Source organism: Lissotriton vulgaris, chromosome 4_1 (genome assembly GCF_964263255.1).
Source record: "Lissotriton vulgaris chromosome 4_1, aLisVul1.2, whole genome shotgun sequence".
Taxonomy (NCBI): Eukaryota; Metazoa; Chordata; class Amphibia; order Caudata; family Salamandridae; genus Lissotriton; species Lissotriton vulgaris.
The window spans coordinates 2139821911-2139843619 of NC_141691.1; the positions used below are offsets into that span (position 1 = coordinate 2139821911).

Here is a 21709-nt window from a genome sequence, read left to right on the forward strand (position 1 = left end):
CCGACAGCATCCCGGGCCCTAGGCATGGGCCAGGCACGGGCCAGGCACGGGCCAGGCGCGGACAAGCACAGATGGGCTTGCATTCGGCATGCCGGCGGTGCGCCTGCTGCGTGCAGCCGCTGCGCGGCCACTGTGCGGCCGTGCTTAAATTCCCCCGGTGCACTATCACAGGCGGGAAGGCACCCTGCAAACTTCTGGGCCAGGCAAATGTCCTAATGGCCAGGTGGAAGCGCCGGCCCAACGTAATCCAGCTCCGTTACCAGCCTAGTGAGGTGGAAGTTCACTGAGGCTGAGTATGGGCGAACGTAGGAGCAGAAAACACGAATTAAAAAAACAAATACAAGTTAATCAATTTCGGTTCCCAAGTTAGGGCATTAGCCATGTCACAACAGTGGAAGCTGCCACAGTGAATTATAGTTTTCTAACGTCAAGCGATTCCGCCCCCCTGTAAATTCCCAGCAAGAAGTTTTAAAAAAGAGGCTTAAAAACACACAAAGTAAAATCAGGCAGCAATCGGTTCAATCTTTCTGGAGCTTAGCGTCTTGGCTGCAAAGCCTAAAATGAGGTACAGTTGGCTTGTAGATATTGCGCAAGGCGCACTTAGCCAGTGACTCCATGGGGGTGACAAGAGGCAGACGCTTCTCGCCAGAGGGGACCACCGGGGTCAGAAAGGGAAGGAAGCACCAGCTTGTTCGGATGCCATTTGTAGTAAACTACTTCTCTACTGTTCTCCACTGAATAGAATGCACCATGACATCATAGAATGCCTAGGTGTCTCTATGGCTCACAGTGTCAGTTGGGCAACTCAGGCTGAGCTGCTTGGAGCCTGCTCCTGGTGGGGTTTTACTCATTCTTCCTATCTTCTCCTCCTTACCTATCTTAGAAGGAAACTACAATGAAGGATTATCTACTTACACAGTTGGACAATGCATCTTCCTTTACCACAACTTGGCGACGATTTTGAACCTACGCGTGGATTAAGGAGAAAGACAACTAAGGAACAAAGTAATTAAAGGTCAGGCAACTTAAGACATTAAGGACTTTTAAAACTTCAATTGAAACTAAAGGTAACGCCCCAGCTAGCCCCACCAGTGTCCTGCACCATCTGGACAGCCTGAACCCTGGGCGTTTGCCTTCCATTACTGAGGAGTCTGTGGTCACCTGGAAGAAGTGAACAATTCCTCCAGCAGCAAGCCTCTCATAGGCGCAACGGGTGTGTTCTCTTGCTTCTTTTTAGCCTATGTATGCTTGGAAGTGTCGTGATCTGCCTGCATCCTCAGTAAATTGCTGATCTGCCTGGTGTTGGAATGGCAGCGTATGGCAGTGCATTTCATCAGCGTCTTTACTAAGGTTTAATTGTGCACTTCAACAGCGGTGGTGTATTTTAGGGAAAAGAAGGACTTAGTGTTACTTTCCCTCACAACAAACATCTTTCATATCGGTATTTGGTGTGGCGCAGAGTCATTGACAGCGTTAAACGGACTTGAGGAAGCTTTGCAGTCTGACAGCAAGTTTTTGTCTGCATCCTCAGTAAACCACTTAATTATCTGAAAGCTGCAATTAGTTTCCTGCAGAGCCTCGCAGTGTATCTAACGGCGATTTCTTCAAAGTCTGAATATGTATTTTAACCGCTTCATTAGCACTGAGCAGCAGTATCCTGCTTTTCTGGCACGCTACATCTACAAATGACACACTCAGCACTTTATAAATGTGTTTTAGGATTAGTGTTTTTACGGAGGGCAGTGACAGCACAAAACGGTTCGAGAGAACTTTCCTGGAGGAGCTAAATGTCTGAGCGTTTGGTGGCATGAAGAGCAGCACCTTTGGTGAGCACTAGGGCACATGTGCGGGGTCAGAGTCTGGGAATGTTTTGTGTGGTCAGCACATTTCGTTTTGCCGCTTTGGATTCCTAAAGTAGACCCCCCACCATTTTTTTTTTTAAATTTTTTTTAATATACTTATATAGCGCGACCTGTCACCACAAAGGGCATCCTGGCGCTTGCCTAGGGAACCCGTCCTGGTATTCCCCTGTGAGAGGCCCCGGCAGGGTATCCACAAGGTGAAAGCCAGGCATCCCGCCGCGAGGGGCCGTTGTGGAGATTAAGCAAGCTATTGCCCAGAGTCGCAGAGCGTGAACCCGTGAGTCGAGAAGGCACCGGAGCGAGAATTATCGAGACCGTGGAATTTTTAGCCCAAGACCTGCCGAGACGGGGAATTGAACCCTGATCCAGGGCCGATCTCAGCTTCCGGGTCTGCCGCCTCTAACCCCTGAGCCACACTTCTCCACCATGGCAAACTGAAGCGCATAGTTTAAATTTTAAAATGCTTTCACGCGCATCTCACCGTTCTCTTAGTGCCGCGTGGGAGCAGAATTCTGCATGACGTTCTTCTTCTCTAGCTCTTCATAGATGACCAGCGACGCCTGCATGCAACAGCGCGCCGTGAGCCACACGGTGCCACGTCAAGAAGCGTGCTGCCGTTTTGAGCTTGATTAGAACAGCAATCGAAAAAACAACAGAAGAAGAAATCCGCCGCCAGTAGTTTCAGGAGATTACAAGACTACGGAAAAATCTAATCTGGATGACCACCACACTCTTTCATGAGGGGTTGGCTGTCTAATGTCAGGAGACGTTTCCGGCAAGTCGCGGGTGAGAAATCCTGTTTTCTCTGCTTGCCTTGTGTGTGTATGTCATAAGTCACGCCGTGATCTCCAGCGCGTCTCAGTATTGCCTGGTTACCAGCGCCATAATCCAGCGTGTGCCAGACGGACCAGTGTGTGGCAGGTGAAGTACTTTTGGTACATCATTATGTATGATGTAAAGTGGCCATATTTTGTGTAGTCTCTTACGGATTATCGCTGAATCATCAAAAGAAACTGTCTAACTAGATGTCAGCACAGCAATGCCTGAAAACCTGGAAGAGAGGGGTCTGCCTGTGCAGTAACTTACAGCCTGTTTCTAAACATGTAGCCGTGAGGCAGATACGACTCCGATGATAAGGTAAGCGAGTGTATGCATTAAAGAGACTCATGTTTATCCCAAATTCTGAAAGGAGGGCAAACAAAGTCAAACAAAGTCCATTCTGTACAGTTTGTGGTGCGCTATCTCTACAGCCTTAACTTTCAAGTCTACTTTCAAGTTTGTTGTCATATCCATCTTGCGCTTATGGCTTCCCATTAAAGGAAAATAACATGGGAAAATACTTGCAAACTTACTGGCTCTTCAATTAATAATATAGTTTTGTAACAAAGGAATCCCATTTGATTGGATGTGGTTTACACTTCACGGCCAAGTGTGCCTAAAGGCAGTGACAGTGTCATACCTGGTCTGCAACCTGGTCTGCAACCAGCTTTGGGGATTGATCACATCTAGGCTATAAACTCCAACCAGGACAGCTGCATCTTAAACAGTGTTGGAGATTGGACGTTTCTGTATGCTTTAAAAACAAGTCTACTCAACAAGGAATAAGAGACACCTAAAGTCTCCTGGACATTGAAGACACGAAAGATGCTTCCTTAAAATTATATTATTGTAAAGTACTGGAAAATTATGAATTCCTTTTGTTTACAAGCAAGGTTAAGGACAACCCACAGTACTGGCACAGGGAGGCAAGACAGAGTCCAGAACCAAGACAGAGAGTCCAGAACTGAGAAAGTATAGAACAGTGGCAGGGAGTCTAGAGACTCCAAAACGGGAGCAGAGAATCCTGGGACAGTGAGCTCAAAAGAGTCCAGAACCAGGACAGAGTGTCCAGGTCTGAGAAAGTATAGAATTGTGGCAGAAAATCTGGCAACTCTAAAACTTTTTAAAAAAAAGTTCTGAACTGGGACAGTGAGACCAGAAGCAGGTATTGGAATCTAGCAGAAGTTTGAGCGACAAAGCGATCGTGATCAGAATCGCAACAAGAAATAGTAAGGTCCCTGAACCAAGACAAAAGTTTCATACTAGATCAGCACCAAGAACACGATGACAATGTCAGAGTTTCTTATGAGGCTGGTCTGGCCTTGCTTGTTGCAAGTCACAATGCTTTTCACAATGTTTGGAATGACTTGTCCATCCTAGTAGGAGACAACCTTCCTGGAGCTACATGGAGCTACATAGAACGAGCGAGGAACCAGTTTTCCATCAGTGACGACTTCGGGGAGGAGGATGTGCAATAGACTCTTGTGGCGAAATTCAGCGGGAAACTGTGCACTGAGAACCCGGGTGTGAAACCGCTCACCGGTGCTCAAGTCTTGTGTTTATTTATTTCTTTTTGAAGTGTTTAGCATCTCTGTGCATGTTTTGATTGGGCGCATGTTTGGGCATAGTCTCTTGTTCTGGTTGCTCTATCTTTTGGGAGGTTTTCGGTGTGTTCGTCCTATTGTGTGTTTTGCAGAGAGGTTGAGTTTAAATTCAGTTTTGAAGAAACTGTGTGTTCCTCGTTTGAGGAATGGGTGGTGTCCTTTTGGAAAGTGTCTGGAGGCTGTGGTGGCTGCACTGACCTACAGCTAGTGTTACATGTTAGGGTGATTAGTACCCTATCATAGGGAGTTTGGTTTCCTAGGGTGACATCTTTTAACCCTACGGTGTTCCCTTCTTTGGGGAGGTTGTGGGGCCAGTCAATGCCCAATTCTGCTTTCTAGGGTGATGTTGTACCTTATGGTGTACCCTATGTAGGGGATGCTGTAGTCTTGGTTTTTCCTGGGTGAGTATCTGTGTTGTATCTTTCTTTGGAGAGGTGGTGTTGTTTGTGGGTAGTCAATGCCCCATACTTGTTCCCATGGTGTGTATCCTGTGGTGTACTCTACTTTGGGTAGGTGGTATTGTTTGTGGGTAGTCAATGCCTTATTTCTGTTCCCAGGGTGTGTGCTCTGCGGTGTACCCTACTTAGGGGAGGATGTGTTATTTTACAGGGTTATTACCCTGTGCTGTGCTCTATTTTTGGTGGTTCAGTTTTCCAGGGTCAGTATCCTGTGGTGTACTCTATTTAGGGGAGGTTGTGTCATTTTACAGGGTTAGTACCCTACGTTATTCCCTATTTTTGGCTGGAGATTGTTTTGCCACCTTTTCATGTTGACACTATGCTCCGGTCGAAGTCCACCTGCTTGGAACTCATGGCCAAGGGTTTCATGTTTGTAGGACTTTGAGTGAGAAATGTTATCATTTTTCTGTGTCAGCATGCCTTGATGGGGAGGTTCAGTAGTTTTCCATGGTCTTTACCCTACTTTGGGTAGGTGGCATGGTTTGTGGGTAGTCAATGCCTCATATCTGTTCCCAGGGTGTGTGCTCTGCGGTGTACCCTACTTAGTGGAGGATGTGTTACTTTACAGGGTTATTAACCTGCACTGTGCTCTATTTTTGGTGGTTCAGTTTCCCAGGTTCAGTATCCTGTGGTGTACCCTATTTAGGGGAGGTTGTGTTATTTTACAGGGTTAGTACCATGCGTTTTTCTCTATTTTTGGCTGGAGATTGTTTGGCACGTTTTCATTTTGACACTATGCTCCGGTCGAAGTCCACCTGCTTGGAACTTATGGCCTAGGGTTTCATGTTTGTAGGACTTTGAGTGAGAAACTTTATCATTTTTCTGTGTCGGCTTGCCTTGGTCAGGGGAAATTTTGGTTTTTCCAGAACGTGTTTGTGAGAAGTTGGCCCGATATGCAACGTTCGCTATTTTAGCGACCGCTATGTATCGTTCCAACGACCCTTATGGTGTTTGGTTGTAAGTCAACCTATAGACCAGCTATCCTAGTAGCGTGGATACGAGCAGTCTAAGGCTAAAGACTCGAGAGGGCGCGTTAAGCCAGCTGTTTACCACACATGTACCCCTTGAACACCCAGTGAAAGGACACCACGCAAGTGTTATGAAAATAAACAGTATATTTATTAAGAATCACAACAGCCCTGTACTCTTTATGAGGACAGGGTACTAAGCACAAACCAAATCTCTTTAGCAAATACTTCAAGTGCACAATTAAAACAAGTGTCCGAGGACACGGAAAGGTTAAGGTCTCGGGCGGACCCGATAAGGCAAGTCGGAAGCGAGGGACTCAGGACCCTAGAGTAAGGAGGCTATGCAGGCACCGAAATGCCGAGTTACCTAGCCACGAGGGCTGCGGCTGCACAAGTCTTACAGGCGTCGGGGTCTTCGCTGAGGAGCCAGGAGCCGGAAGAAAAGGAGTTGCTGGCCGGCGACCAGTGCTGAATAGTTCGTAGAGATCCAAGCCTGGATCGGAGATTGATGAAACCTGAAAGCAGAGGGGACCAAGTTCGTACTACTAGCCAGTAGTCAGAGGGTACCAGGAAGGCACCGGTTGGCCGTCACCTCGACCAGGTGAGTGGGCGACGCTAGGCTCTGCAGTCTCACGGACCAGGAGGCGTTGTCGGCGACCACGGTGGAGGTGCGAGCTGTCCCACGAAGGATGATGCTGTCGGCGTCGCTGGGCCCAGGATGGGGCAACAAGCCTTGGCAGATCTCAGGGCCACGTGGTGGGCCTAAGATGGCGTCTTGTGTGGACCAGGAGGGTCCGGGGTGCTTCTTGCAAAGATGGAAGCAAGGGCCAGTCTGGAGCAACCAGACCAGCAGTGATGATTCTCGGATGTCGTCACAGAAGGGCACAAGCCAGCGGCTAGTGACCAGACAACGTGCTGAGCAGCGAGCAGAAGGGCCCCACGCAGATCGTGGAGATGCTGGGAGACTGCACTTCGGTGCTGGAGCGGCTCAGGGTCGGGGCTTCTCGGACCCCAGAGCACTCACCAGAGAGTTACCTCGATGGTCGTGCTGGTTTTAAGAGCGTGCAGGTTCTGATGATGGCCGGTCCCTCGAGGTCTCGTCGCACCCACAGATCACAGCTGAGCTGATGACGTGGGTAGAGGTCAGAGGTGCCAGGGAAGCCGGTTCTCGTCGAGCTGGGCCGTCGGATTCCTTGAGGAAGGACTTACAGCAAACCGCAGAGTTCTTAGATGGTGCCCGCTGATGCAGGGTGACTACTCCTTAGCCACAAGGGAGAAATCTTGAGAAGAGTCTCGAAGTCCTTTCGTAGAAAGTATTCTTGATTCAAAGATGATCTAATTTGGAAGGGTCCCCGCTCCGGCCTTTATTCTAAAGAAAGGGGTGGGTACATGACTAGGTCCTGCCCTAAGGGTGGGACCAGGAAGGGGGGTAGTTACACCCCTCTCCCCTGCCGGACTTTCCCCAGGCCAGGGCTGTCGCCCCTGGAACTGGTTCTAACCGGCAGATGCGTAGTGAGCACCGGGGTGCCACTCTGCAGTCACCTTCTCGCCAAAGCCCTACCTACCCAGAATACACAAACCCCGTCTGGGACGGTGCGAACACCGCCCTCGACAGGAAACCCTTTGTCCAAGTGCTCCTCGCTGGAAGGACTCCCAGCAGCAGGAGGTCAGACTCGTGTCTGTGGTGGCAGCATCCATTTTGTGGAGCTGAGGCTTCAGTTAACTTTAACCGGGGTTCACAGTTACGTACATGTCGTGTCCCTCTAGAAGGGTGGGATGCCAACCTCATCGCCAGCATTGGTGAGAGGGCAGCACCCCGATTCGTATGACACCTTACTCGACATGCCTTGATAACGCGACACCGGAGTTACCGATATGGTACGCGTTATCATGGAACAGCTATTGGGTCTTGATTCCGCAAGCTGCAACCGGGCTCGGCTCGGGCCTGAACCTAGCTCACACGAGCCCACGCACTCTGCCTTCAGGATCGTTAAGGCCTGCCATAGGAGTGACTGATAGGAACTCGGGTGTCCATTGTATGGTTAGATATAGAGCTACTATACCTAAAGCGAAGGGTGGTTACACGTCTTCGCCCCAGCTGTCGTGCAGCCAGTTGTGTCAAATTTAGGAGGCCAGCCAGGGGTGGCATAATACATGCTTCAGCCCCTGGCGGCCCTGGGTACACCTATGCCCTGCGTTACGGGGTCTGATAAGGTGGCCCAGTACCAATTGGAAATGTACCTAGGGTACATGGAATCCATTTTAAAGAGAGAGCAGTAGGCCTGGGGTCCTGATTGGCAGGGTCCCAGGTCGACTATGTCCAAAACCAGCTAAAACACAGGACAAAAAGTTGGGGGCAACCATAGTCAGGATGCACCTTCCTACACAACCCCCCCCCAAACGAAAGGAGATAAGGCTATCCTTGTCCAGGTAAGCCTCTATTACCTAAGTGGCCATATAAGGAAGGACCAGCTCTGGCTTGGTTTCCCCCTGTGTCATGGTCCACTAGGCAACCCCTCACCCTAAGGGTATCTGATGGTCTCCACCATAGGGAATCTCTGTCTCTGGTGTGTCTTGGGAAAGAAGAAGGCTGATGCTGGGATGGAGTACTGAAGTGAGGCTCCTCTACCTTTGGGCTCAACTTCCTCCAATCACCATTCATCATGTGCGCCTTTCTTTCTTTAGCTGAGATGCACTGAGCTCTCAGGGTCAGTCTCTGGCTACCTAAAGCTGGAGGCTGAGTCCCTCTGTTTGGCTTACTGGAGGGACAGGTCAGGTCTGGGGTTTTTAGGCCCCATGTTTGGCTGTGCCCAACAGTGTCCAGATGTGGGAGTTCCCTAACTACTTTTAAGGGGGATCCCTCAGGAGTCTGTTTTATTTTCACTTGGCTAGGTTTACTAGCTTCAGTGATCCTAATCTGCTGATTAAGGGGTTCTTTCGGACAGGGGGCCCTTTTGGGTCCACCACTGGCCTCCCTGATCTCTTCAGCCCTGGGCTGACTGAGGCAGGGTAGAGAGGTGCAGGTTACCTGCTCCAGACTGGGTCCCACCTGGGAAGGGTCCACTGCCATCAGGGGCTCTGCCAGGCTAGGCCTGACTACCTCTGGGGCAGTTCCTTCAACAGGGGTAGAGTCAGTTCCCTGAGGAGGCTGGCTCTCACCTAGTGTCTGGGAGGGGGAAGACTCTTCTTCCTCCTCAATGCTCTCTGTTTGAGTGGAGTGATCCATTGTTTCAGGCTTCACAACCTCACTATCTGTTTGAGTAGAGGCTGAGACCATTTCAACCTTGCCAACCTTTTCAGGAGGGCACTCAGTCTGTGTTTGGGCTGTGACTGTCACAGCCCTCCTATCCTGTCCTGGAAAGTCTGTCTGAGCCTGGGCAGTGGCTACCACTGCCCGTCCAACCTTTTCAGGGAGGAATGGTGCTAGGACTGGGGCTGTAGCTATTACTGCCCCACTAACCTGTCTGGATAGGCCTATCATTCTGGAATGAGTTTCTTGCTCCACCTCAGCCCATGCTGAGAGTTCCAGGTCATTCCCCAGTAAGCAATCTACGGGTAGGTTATCTGTCACTGCCACTCTCATGGGCCCTGTGACATTACCCCAGCTGAGCTTGACTACTGCCATGGGATGCCTTCTCTTCATTCCATGAATGTCCGTCACCTGATAAGTAAAACCAGGGGTCAGTTGAGCAGAGGGGACCAGATGGTCACTCACCATGGTGAGGCTGGCCCCTGTGTCTCTGAATGCCTCAACTTTCTGACCATTCACTAAAACTTCTTGTCTATACTTTCCCAAAATGTGGGGTCCAGTAGTGAAGTTGGCAAACCCCATGCCAGTCTCACAGACAAGAGTGTGGTCAGGGAACCTGGCTAAGCCATAGTCCTCCTGATTGCCCAAAGTAATGCCCACCACATTCTTGGGGGCACTCCCACCACCTGGGGGATTACCACTAGTGGTAACAGGAGGTTTAGGAGTATTACTTGGGGGTATGTTTTCCTTATTGCTATTTTTAGGGCACTTGGCATCACTTTTGTAATGGCCCACCTGTTTACAGGTATGGCATTGGCAATAAGGTTTCTTCTGTTCTGAAGGAGTGTTCTGGGACCCACCACCCTTGTTGGAGTTTTGGGGCCCTTGGGAAGTCTTCTCTGTGGATTTATCCCCACCCTTCTCTTGAGGCTTGGTCGATTCCTTTTTCTGGTCACCACCCTGGTTTTTAGGCCTAACCCTGGTTCTGACCCATTTGTCTGCCCTCTTACCCAATTCCTGTGGAGAGGTCAGATCAGAGTCTACCAAGGGGCTGGTGTAATAACTGGTTCTGACAATTATTTAAGAGTTGCTCCCTTATAATTAGATTATACAATCCTTTAAAATCAGTAACCTTACTACCCAGTAGCCAGCCTTCAAAAGCCTTAGTGGCACAAACAATCAACAAAGTCAGACCAATCTTGAGACTGCGTTTTCTGGGTATCCCTGAACAGCACCCTGTACTGCTCAGTGGTTAGGCCGAACCCTTCAACGAGTGTATTTTTCAAGATTTGGTAATCGTTCGCATCCTCCACCCTTGTGGTGAGGAGCTTGTCTCTTCCTTTTCCTTCAAAGGAGAGCCACAAGATAGCTGCCCACTGACTCTGGGGAACACCCTGCACAGTGCAGGCCCTCTCCAAAGCAGTAATCCATTTGTGGATGTCGTCCCCTTGTTTAAAGGGGGGCACTATCTTACCAAGGTGTTTCGTATCGAAACTCTTTTCCCTATTACTAGGTACATTGCTGCCACCAGTGGGGACTGCCCCACTTAACTGTTGCTCTCTAGCAAAGGCAAGCCTTTCTTTGGCCAGGGCAAGTTCTTCCCTTTCAATCCTTAGATTGGCTGCCCTTTCCTTAGCTTCGTACACTCTCCTCTGAGGGGACGTCATCCCTCTCTGGGAAGAGTTGTGAGAGCCATTGGTTTGAAGGGATCTGCCAGAGTCTCTTGACAGAGATCGGGCTCGTCCATTCCCAATGTTAAGCTGACCTGATAGTGGCCCCAGGGGTCCCCCAGTACCGCTATCATGTTTGCTTAAGTTGGACCTGCTTAGTCTGACGACTTCTACCTGTCCCTTATCTGCCTCATCCCCAGAGAGATCCTCATCCTCATCCTCCTCCACATCTTCGTTCTCAGTTGCGAGGTGGATGAGGTCAGGATCGTCCCGGGTTCCCTCGAGGGGAGGCATGTCTCCTTCTGGATTAGAAGAGCTACGAAGTTTCTCAGCTCTTCTGGCATCATAAGTCTCCAAGAGACCAATCAGAAAGGACGTTGTGGGGTTAGACCCCTGCTGAATCTTCCTGGAGTGACACAGTCGTCTTAACTCCTTGAAGCTCAGCACAGTATATCCTGAAGGGATGACCTGTGGAGGGTCAACTGACACAAGGGGAGACCCAGAGTTTCCTCCTTTGTCCGACATACTGTTTCTAGTGTGGTGTAAGTGATGCACCTACCTACACTACGTGTTTACCTACTGTACCCTTGCTAAGAGTTGTAGCCAAGGTGTGCTAAGCCTTGAGGAGCTACAACAGCTGGTTCAGTAGAACTCAGAGTATTCTAAGCTTTTAGTTATATGTACTAACAGTACTTGTGCGATCTTTCAACAAGATATTCTTAGGATACGTGTGGTAAAACAACAGCAAGCTCAAATCCCAACCGCTGCTCACCAATGTGAGAAGTTGGCCCGATATGCAACGTTCGCTATTCTAGCGACCGCTATGTATCGTTCCAACGACCCTTATGGTGTTTGGTTGTAAGTCAACCTATAGACCAGCTATCCTAGTAGCGTGGATACGAGCAGTCTAAGGCTAAAGACTCGAGAGGGCGCGTTAAGCCAGCTGTTTACCACACATGTACCCCTTGAACACCCAGTGAAAGGACACCACGCAAGTGTTATGAAAATAAACAGTATATTTATTAAGAATCACAACAGCCCTGTACTCTTTATGAGGACAGGGTACTAAGCACAAACCAAATCTCTTTAGCAAATACTTCAAGTGCACAATTAAAACAAGTGTCCGAGGACACGGAAAGGTTAAGGTCTCGGGCGGACCCGATAAGGCAAGTCGGAAGCGAGGGACTCAGGACCCTAGAGTAAGGAGGCTATGCAGGCACCGAAATGCCGAGTTACCTAGCCACGAGGGCTGCGGCTGCACAAGTCTTACAGGCGTCGGGGTCTTCGCTGAGGAGCCAGGAGCCGGAAGAAAAGTAGTTGCTGGCCGGCGACCAGTGCTGAATAGTTCGTAGAGATCCAAGCCTGGATCGGAGATTGATGAAACCTGAAAGCAGAGGGGACCAAGTTCGTACTACTAGCCAGTAGTCAGAGGGTACCAGGAAGGCACCGGTTGGCCGTCACCTCGACCAGGTGAGTGGGCGACGCTAGGCTCTGCAGTCTCACGGACCAGGAGGCGTTGTCGGCGACCACGGTGGAGGTGCGAGCTGTCCCACGAAGGATGATGCTGTCGGCGTCGCTGGGCCCAGGATGGGGCAACAAGCCTTGGCAGATCTCAGGGCCACGTGGTGGGCCTAAGATGGCGTCTTGTGTGGACCAGGAGGGTCCGGGGTGCTTCTCGCAAAGATGGAAGCAAGGGCCAGTCTGGAGCAACCAGACCAGCAGTGATGATTCTCGGATGTCGTCACAGAAGGGCACAAGCCAGCGGCTAGTGACCAGACAACGTGCTGAGCAGCGAGCAGAAGGGCCCCACGCAGATCGTGGAGATGCTGGGAGACTGCACTTCGGTGCTGGAGCGGCTCAGGGTCGGGGCTTCTCGGACCCCAGAGCACTCACCAGAGAGTTACCTCGATGGTCGTGCTGGTTTTAAGAGCGTGCAGGTTCTGATGATGGCCGGTCCCTCGAGGTCTCGTCGCACCCACAGATCACAGCTGAGCTGATGACGTGGGTAGAGGTCAGAGGTGCCAGGGAAGCCGGTTCTCGTCGAGCTGGGCCGTCGGATTCCTTGAGGAAGGACTTACAGCAAACCGCAGAGTTCTTAGATGGTGCCCGCTGATGCAGGGTGACTACTCCTTAGCCACAAGGGAGAAATCTTGAGAAGAGTCTCGAAGTCCTTTCGTAGAAAGTATTCTTGATTCAAAGATGATCTAATTTGGAAGGGTCCCCGCTCCGGCCTTTATTCTAAAGAAAGGGGTGGGTACATGACTAGGTCCTGCCCTAAGGGTGGGACCAGGAAGGGGGGTAGTTACACCCCTCTCCCCTGCCGGACTTTCCCCAGGCCAGGGCTGTCGCCCCTGGAACTGGTTCTAACCGGCAGATGCGTAGTGAGCACCGGGGTGCCACTCCGCAGTCACCTTCTCGCCAAAGCCCTACCTACCCAGAATACACAAACCCCGTCTGGGACAGTGCGAACACCGCCCTCGACAGGAAACCCTTTGTCCAAGTGCTCCTCGCTGGAAGGACTCCCAGCAGCAGGAGGTCAGACTCGTGTCTGTGGTGGCAGCATCCATTTTGTGGAGCTGAGGCTTCAGTTAACTTTAACCGGGGTTCACAGTTACGTACATGTCGTGTCCCTCTAGAAGGGTGGGATGCCAACCTCATCGCCAGCATTGGTGAGAGGGCAGCACCCCGATTCGTATGACACCTTACTCGACATGCCTTGATAACGCGACACCGGAGTTACCGATATGGTACGCGTTATCATGGAACAGCTATTGGGTCTTGATTCCGCAAGCTGCAACCGGGCTCGGCTCGGGCCTGAACCTAGCTCACACGAGCCCACGCACTCTGCCTTCAGGATCGTTAAGGCCTGCCATAGGAGTGACTGATAGGAACTCGGGTGTCCATTGTATGGTTAGATATAGAGCTACTATACCTAAAGCGAAGGGTGGTTACACGTCTTCGCCCCAGCTGTCGTGCAGCCAGTTGTGTCAAATTTAGGAGGCCAGCCAGGGGTGGCATAATACATGCTTCAGCCCCTGGCGGCCCTGGGTACACCTATGCCCTGCGTTACGGGGTCTGATAAGGTGGCCCAGTACCAATTGGAAATGTACCTAGGGTACATGGAATCCATTTTAAAGAGAGAGCAGTAGGCCTGGGGTCCTGATTGGCAGGGTCCCAGGTCGACTATGTCCAAAACCAGCTAAAACACAGGACAAAAAGTTGGGGGCAACCATAGTCAGGATGTACCTTCCTACAGTGTTCTTGGGTGTATTTCTGTTTTGGGGTTACACTCTTCCGGTTATCTAAAGTGAATTCTACACCTGTTGTACCTTTTATGGGTATGTTGCATTTCTCCCAAGGGTCTGTCTCTACACCCACCTTTGTTTACCAGGGTGCCTACCCTGTGTTGTACTCATGTATGGGGAGGTTGTGGGCATGACCACCCTTCTTTATTGCATTGGTTGTTATTCATCAAAACCATACTTTGTTTTCCCTAAGGGAGGGGGAAGGGGCATGTAGTAGTAATGTTTAGCATCTTATTATATTTCTACTCATGCTAATGATATTTCTGATACCTCGTGTAGTACGTTTTTAGATTTGTGTAGCTCTTTATTGTACTTTCATGTAAATGTTGTATTTGACGTATCTCACGTATTCTTTTCTTTATTTCTGCTGTCATTCCCTAAGGAAGGAGGATGTGTAGTAAACTACTTCTCTACTGTTCTCCACTGAATAGAATGCACCATGACATCATAGAATGCCTAGGTGTCTCTATGGCTCACAGTGTCAGTTGGGCAACTCAGGCTGAGCTGCTTGGAGCCTGCTCCTGGTGGGGTTTTACCCATTCTTCCTGTCTTCTCCTCCTTACCTATCTTAGAAGGAAACTACAATAAAGGATTATCTACGTACACAGTTGGACAATGCATCTTCCTTTAACACACCATTGCCACAGGAGGACCAATGAGGACTCTCTGGAAGAGGTCGGTGGGCGCTAGGAGTCCTGCCCTAGTGCCTTTATGGTCTGTTATTCAAACCAGACACACAGTGACCTGGTAACCTGTGTTGGGAGGAAAAAGAAGGACGCAGAGGGTCTAACACATCAACCGACCTTCTTGGTGTCACTCATGTGCAGCACAACACACTGCACACTCTCTCTCTCTCTCTCTCTCTTCTCTCTATCTCCCCCTCTATTTCCCTCCCTCCCATCTCCTCTCCCCCTCTCCCCCTCTCTCTCTCTCTATATATATATATATATATATCTCTCTCTCTCTTCTCTCTCTCTCTCTCCCCCTCGATTTCCCTCCCTCCCTCTCCTCTCCCCCTCTCTCTCTCTCTCTCTCTCTCTCTCTCTCTCTCTCTCTCTCTCTTCTCTCTCTCTCTCTCTCTCTCTCTCTCTCTGTCTCTCTCTGTGCCTCTCTCGCTCTCTCTTTTTCTCTCTTTTTCTCTCTCTCTCTTTCTCTTTCTCTCTCTTTCTCTCTGTCTCTCTGTGCCTCACTCTCTCTCTCTCTTTCTCGCTCTTCTTGTGTCTGCCTCTCTTCTCTGCCTCCCTCTCTCTTGTAGGGGAGGGGTCCTAGTCATGAAAGACGTCACACACATGCTTTGCTGTCATATGGGTTAATATAAAAAACGCATGTGGTCGAGGACGATACATGATCAGCCATCAGCCATCTGCCACCTGTTGGAACCAACATGGCAAGCCCCCTTAGTAAGATGAGTTACACTCATGCTGAGCACCCCCTTCTGCAGACATGGTGGCTTGCCAGTGGCTGTAGAAATAAGAAACGCTAAAGTGAACTGCAGACTGGCAGAGAGAAGCGGCAGCCCAGGCTGCCAGCAGCAAATGTAAATGAGAAACCGGTCGGTGCTCCACTGATGAGTAAACAGAGCTCAATTTAAATGAAGATTATTCAAAATCAAGTCTGCTTGATGCATATGTATATATATTCATATATATACATATATATCCCCGGTGCAGGTGGCAGAGAATTATACCAGGTGAACCCTGCACTAGAGAAGATGGCATCTACCACCGACCTCGATGCGCTGTACAGCCAGAAGTTCAATCCACGAAAGATGATGGAGCTGTACATGTCTGCGGGGTCTCCCTTCATAGCAGACTCCTGCCTTCAGGCGGTGCCTTATCTGAAGAAACTCGTCCCCTCAGGTATGGAAACTGTGAGCTCCACCTCAGCAGACATGGGCTGTGGGGTCTGAGTCACACAGCTGTTTTCATGGCACAATTCACAACCCTGTTGTAATGCCAGCCTCATGCTTCAACAGCCCGAGTTAGAAGTGTAAACCCACCTCTCTGCTCAGAGTCATACAAAGCAAACACAAGCAGATGATGGACGGAGCGCTGAACCTTTTCAGACACTCACCCGCAGTCACAGATCTGGGTTTAATCCATCATCTTTCTTTAGCTCACTTCACCACCCCAGTTCAGACATGGCCATATGCAAATCAGTCTTGAGTCTGTGCCTCATGGGAACAGTCCAGACCGAACTTTCAAGCCATGTTTTCCCTGGCCCAGAATCAAGCATCCTAGGACATGTTTCTGGCTATCAGCCGTCTTCAGCCAGTATAGCTTGACTACAGTGGTGTGGAGAGCATGAGACTCACGTCTGGGCGTACCCAGCCAACTTAGGGCAAACAAAGCAAACACGAGGAGATGATTGACAGAGTGCTTTTTCTCCCTCTATCTCTCTCTCCCCTCTCTCTCTCACTCGCTCTTTTCCTAGCTCTCTCTCTGTCGCTCTCGCCCTCTCTCTCTCCCTCCTTCTCTCTCTTCCTCTCTTTCTCTTTCTCTCTCTCGCCCTCACTCTCTCTCTCTGTTTCCTTCTCTCTATTTCCCTCTCTTCTCTCTCTCTCTCCCCCTCTCTTTCCCACTCCCCCACTCTCTCTCTCTCTCTCTCCAAAGGGGATGATTGACAGAGCGCTTTTTCTCCCTCTCTCTCTCCCTCTCTCCTTCTCTCTCTCTCTCTCTCTTTCTCGCTCTTTCTCTCCCCTCTCTCTCTCTCTCTCTCTCTCGCTCTTTTCCTATCTCTCTCTGTCTCTCTTTTTCTCTCTCTCTCCCTCTTTCTCTCTCTCTTTCTCTCTCTCTCCTTCTCTCTCTCTGTTCGCCTGTCTCTATTTCTCTCTCTTCTATCTCTCTTCCCCTCTCTTTCCTACTCCCCCACTCTCTCTCTCTCCAAAGGGGATGATTGACAGAGCGCTTTTTCTCTCTCTCTCTCTCCCTCTCCCCTCTCCCTCTCTCTCTCTCTCTCTCTCTCTACCCCTCTCTCTTTCACTCTCTCTCCCCTCTCTCTCTCTCCCTCTCTCTCTGTCTCTCTTTTTCTCCCTCTCTCTTTTTCTCTCTCTCTCTCTCCTTCTCTCTCTCTCTCCCTCTCTTTCTCTCTCTCGCCGTCTCTCTCTCTCTCTCTCTCCCTCTCTCTTTCTCTCTGTTTCCCTCTCTCTATTTCTCTCTCTCCATAGTGGAGGATGGATGGACCGCTGAAACTTTTCAAACCCTCACCCCCTGTCACAGATCTGGGTTGAATCCATCATCGTTCTTTAGCTCTTTCTTTTAATGACTGGGGGTGAGTGTCTAAAATGTTCAGCACTCGTCCCATCATCTCCTTGTGTTTGCTTTGTTCGCCCTACATTGGCAGATTATTCCCAGATGTGGATCCCTTGCTCACTTTGCCACTGGATTCAATCTAGCCTGGCTGATGAGGGCTGTTAGCCTGATACCGGTCCCAGGGTGCTTGTTTCCGGTCCAGGAAAGACATGGCTTGGCAGTTCGGTCTGGACTGTTCCCATGAGGCACAGGGTCAGACTGATTTGCATATGGCCATGTCTGAACTGGTGTGGCGGAGTGAGCTAAAGAACGATGATGGATTCAACCCAGATCTGTGACTGGGGGTGAGTGTCTGAAACGTTTCAGCGCTCCGTCCATCATTTTCTCATCATATAAAGACATCACTGGTTCTCCCAGAAGAAGTTGGAAGCGGGCATGTTGTTTGCGGGATATTTGCAAAGACTTCTTTGCCCCATTTCAATCTGGTAAATGTTCACGATTTTACTCCACTGAAGGGGGCAGAGCTTTTTCTGTATTGATCCCTCAACTGTGGAACGGGCTACTGGAAAGCCTAAGTGGAGAACCTACCCTTCTCCCATTCAGGAAAAAACTTAAGACGCTTCTTTTGAATGAAGCCTAGGGCACAACACAGGCCAAGACCGGAAGCGTGTTTATGCTGATCTTTGGCGCGGTTTAGTCTCGCGCTCATAGCTCTAAGAGATCTGTTGGTGAACAGGCGCTCTATAAGTCCCAGTTAACAATAACAATGACTTCTGTTAAGGACAGAGGTAAGTCGATTTTCAATAAGCAAACGGTTAGGAAATGCCGTAAAGGTGATGTGGTTGTTGACAAAGGCATTTTAAGTTATGAAAATATATTTTCCATGTGCAGAAAAAAAGACCAAGTAGAATTGCACTAAAAGGAGACATTTCTTGTGTAAACATGCACTACGCATAGATACCTCAAAAGAACAGTAAAGTGAAGGCTGCCATCCTCCCGACCTCTGCTGCAGCCTCCCTGGAGACTCTAGGAAATGTTTGTGAACTACAAAAATATTGGAAATGTGAGAAAACTGCTGGAGTAAATGTCTGATTTTGTTTTTTATTAATCATGCCCCTGGTTGTCTTCATTCACAATTGTATTGAGTTTATTTTTAGGTCTCGCGCCTAGCGTTGCACTGCGAAGCAGTGCGCGTGCAGCTCAAGACATTTTGTAGGTAAAAAATGGGGTATTTGAGCTGACCTAGGAATTGCACACGCTTGTGTGTGTGCGTTTCCTTTTCAGCTACCCCATTGTCCGTAGCGTGCGTCTTTTAATGAAAGACTGGACGCTATTGGCCAAATGCGGGCGCATTGCTCCTCCCACGGCTTGTTGGTATCTATTACGCCTAACAAGCGCGTAATAGACACCAATAGACCATGGGAGGTGCAGTGATCATGCCCACACAGGGGTGTGAGACTTGAAATGAATTCTTGGCTGTGGTGCGTGTGCATACACCACTTGTGAGCTTCTTTGTTTATTCCTAACTGTTCTTTATGCCTCACTTGCGTGAACAGCACTACCAGTGTGGCTGCCACCTGTAGCAGTGTCTTTAGGAACTATAGAGGACCCTCCAGTGCAGGACTCTTCCGGTTGGAGCCCCTGCTGCTGGCGCATCCAGCGCTCCCACCCCCGGCAGCGCGGGGAGCGGCATTAGCACCAGTGGAGGTGGTAGCAGCCCAACCTGCTCTCCGGCAGCAGTGGCATCAGCAGTGGCGCCTGCACCCCCGGGCTGGCCGTAGCCATCAGCACCACCTTTGTGGCTGGTGGCGGCGAAGCCCCTCCCAGGAAGCCGGTACACTCTACCCCCTAGCCGGTATCTCAGTGTTGCATTTCAGGCTAGCTGAGCGAAATCTCGCAGACCCGTCTCCCTCCCTGCTGAGCTTGTGCGTCCCCGCCCAGTCCTCCTCCACAAAGAAGCTCTGCCTGGCTCAGGGCTGAGCTTCCACTTAAGCTGCCACTCTCATCTCCTGCACACTGTTTTGTGGGAAAGAAGTTGTGCATGCACATGTTGTATTATGGTCCCATACTTGCACCTGAGGACTGTGCTGTTTTTTTATTTGGGGCAGTTCAATACTTACATTAAGTGCAGTTATTTTTTAGGTGTTGATGTGTGCCCTAGAGATTGTTTAGAATGGCAGAGCACAAGGAATATCGTACCGTAGCGGAGAAATGTGTTTCGCCAAATCTGGATTATCCAGTTTACATAAATCATCATGGCCTTGTTACAGTGGCACATTTTCAAAGTGATCAGTAATCACATTGGGAAGATGGGACCAGAATTGGATCCGATGCTCAGCCAATCTAGTTCACTGTCCATTATTTTGGTGCATGCTTGTTTTGGTGTGTGCCTGGGAGATTGGTTAAACCTTGAAGTATTTTGGAGTTCTGCCATATAAATGAAGGCGTGATTAAGTGCAGTTAATTTAGAAAATGGTACTTGGAAGGGTAGAGCGAAGAGCACCTGTTATGTACACACAACAAAACAACTGAACGCCTGTTATTTTACTTCACTAAGAAACAGTAACATGCCTGCTGTTAACAATGCTACGGAACAACTGATACTTGCTTTTACAGCGCAACAAAACAGCACAACTCCGCCTATTTACAGCCATATAGCAAGCTTTTTTTTTTGTATTATTACATTTACCCGAGACTCTGAAAGCAAAAAATTTGGAACTACCTAAAATGCTGGCTTTTCACTTTCAGTGTTATTTCATTGTGAAAACCAACCGCCCCCCTAGAGTGGGATTTCCATGGTGCAGCGCTGGCAGCTAGTCAGCACAGGTGTGATGTCAAAGGTTGGAGCAGGAGTCTATTTTGATTGGAACCCGGAGTACTTGGGTCCGGATTCAGTTTACTCTAGGTCGCATACCTAGTCTCCACCTTCTTTTCTGTGGTAGTCAGTGTACCTCACTTCAGTGTTTACAAATGGAATCGATCGTGAGTGGCAGGGGCCAGTGGATAACCAGACAACTCCCCGTGTGGTGTGCGGCCAACACCCAACAAGCGCATGGGAGTGCGATGCAGATTATCTGTATCGCTCTTTGCTCAGCACGACCTTCATAGGTTTTATATTTTAGACATGTGTTGTATCGCATAGGCAGCCCGGCTTGAAACCATACCCATGGGGCTCAGCAGTCTGCTACACAGACCCCTGGCAGTGTGGTGTTACCCCAAGCAGGGCCTTCACAGAATGCTCAGCAGTGCGCGTGGACTCACTAGGGTGAACAGCCATGAGTGCGCAGGAGTTTCAACTATGCCATTACTTCGCAAGCGTTACTACACATGAGATCTAACAATGCCTTGCCTTTAGGACGCGTGCTGTTACATTGCATGCGCAGGGGGCGGGCGTCACATCACTTTTGGAGCTCGTCACGGCAGCCATTTGTAGACCCCAAAGTGTGACACAGAGCCCTCCCCGGTACTGTGCTCTGCTTCCCTGGGGTACACAACGCGTTAAATAAGTGCAGGGCCCGCAATGATTACTGTATTTACAAGGTCACACACAATGTTTTAAGTGGGCAGGTACTGGTACATGCAATTCCTAAATTTGCAAGGAGGAGTACCTGCACTTCTCAGCACTGCTGCAATACATTCCATAGGAGAGCTCCTGCACTTCTCAGCACTGCTGCAATACATTCCATGAGAGAGCACCTGCACTTCTCAGCACTGCTGCAATACATTCAGTGGGAGAGCTCCTGCACTTCTCAGCACTTCTGCAAAACATTCAGTGGGAGACCTCCTACACTTCTCAGCACTTCTGCAATACATTCAGTGGGAGAGATCCTGCACTTCTCAGCACTGCTGCAATACATTCAGTGGGAGAGCTCCTGCACTTCTCAGCACTTCTGCAATATATTCCGTGGGAGAGCTCCTGCACTTCTCAGCACTTCTGCAATACATTCAGCGGGAGAGCTCCTGCACTTCTCAGCACTTCTGCAATACATTCAACGAGAGAGCTCCTGCACTTCTCAGCACTTCTGCAATACATTCAGTGGAAGACCTCCTGCACTTCTCAGCACTTCTGCAATACATTCACCGGGAGAGCTCCTGCACTTCTCAGCACTTTGCAAATACATTCCGTGGGAGAGCTCCTGCACTTCTCAGCACTGCTTCAATACATTCAGCGGGAAAGCTCCTGCACTTCTCAGCACTTCTGCAATACATTCAGTGGGAGACCTCCTGCACTTCTCAGCACTTCTGCAATACATTCAGCGGGAGAGCTCCTGCACTTCTCAGCACTTCTGCAATACATTCAGTGGGAGAGCTCCTGCACTTCTCAGCACTGCTACAATGCATTCAGTGGGAGAGCTCTGGCACTTCTCAGCACTTCTGCAATACATTCAGTGGGAGAGATCCTGCACTTCTCAGAACTTCTGCAATACATTCCGTGGGAGAGCTCCTGCACTTCTCAGCACTTCTGCAATACATTCCGTCGGAGAGCTCCTGCACTTCTCAGCACTTCTGCAATATATTCCGT

At 49.7% G+C, this 21709-nt stretch overlaps 1 protein-coding gene across 2 annotated transcripts in view; it reads left to right on the forward strand.

Annotated features, from left to right (window-relative positions):
• The first annotated feature begins 2516 nt into the window (after window positions 1–2516).
• LOC147725246 (nicotinamide N-methyltransferase-like) overlaps window positions 2517–21709 on the forward strand; it is a 114722-nt gene continuing 95529 nt past the window's right edge. Inside the window, exon 1 of one of the 2 annotated variants that reach the window (XM_086966558.1) lies at window positions 2517–2648. In XM_086966558.1, the coding sequence (XP_086822684.1) occupies window positions 2600–2648 (49 nt within the window). In that variant the 5' untranslated portion in view covers window positions 2517–2599. Of the gene's footprint in view, window positions 2649–15611; window positions 15796–21709 lie in introns of those variants that run through there. The other variant, XM_086966557.1, reaches the window with a different exon arrangement.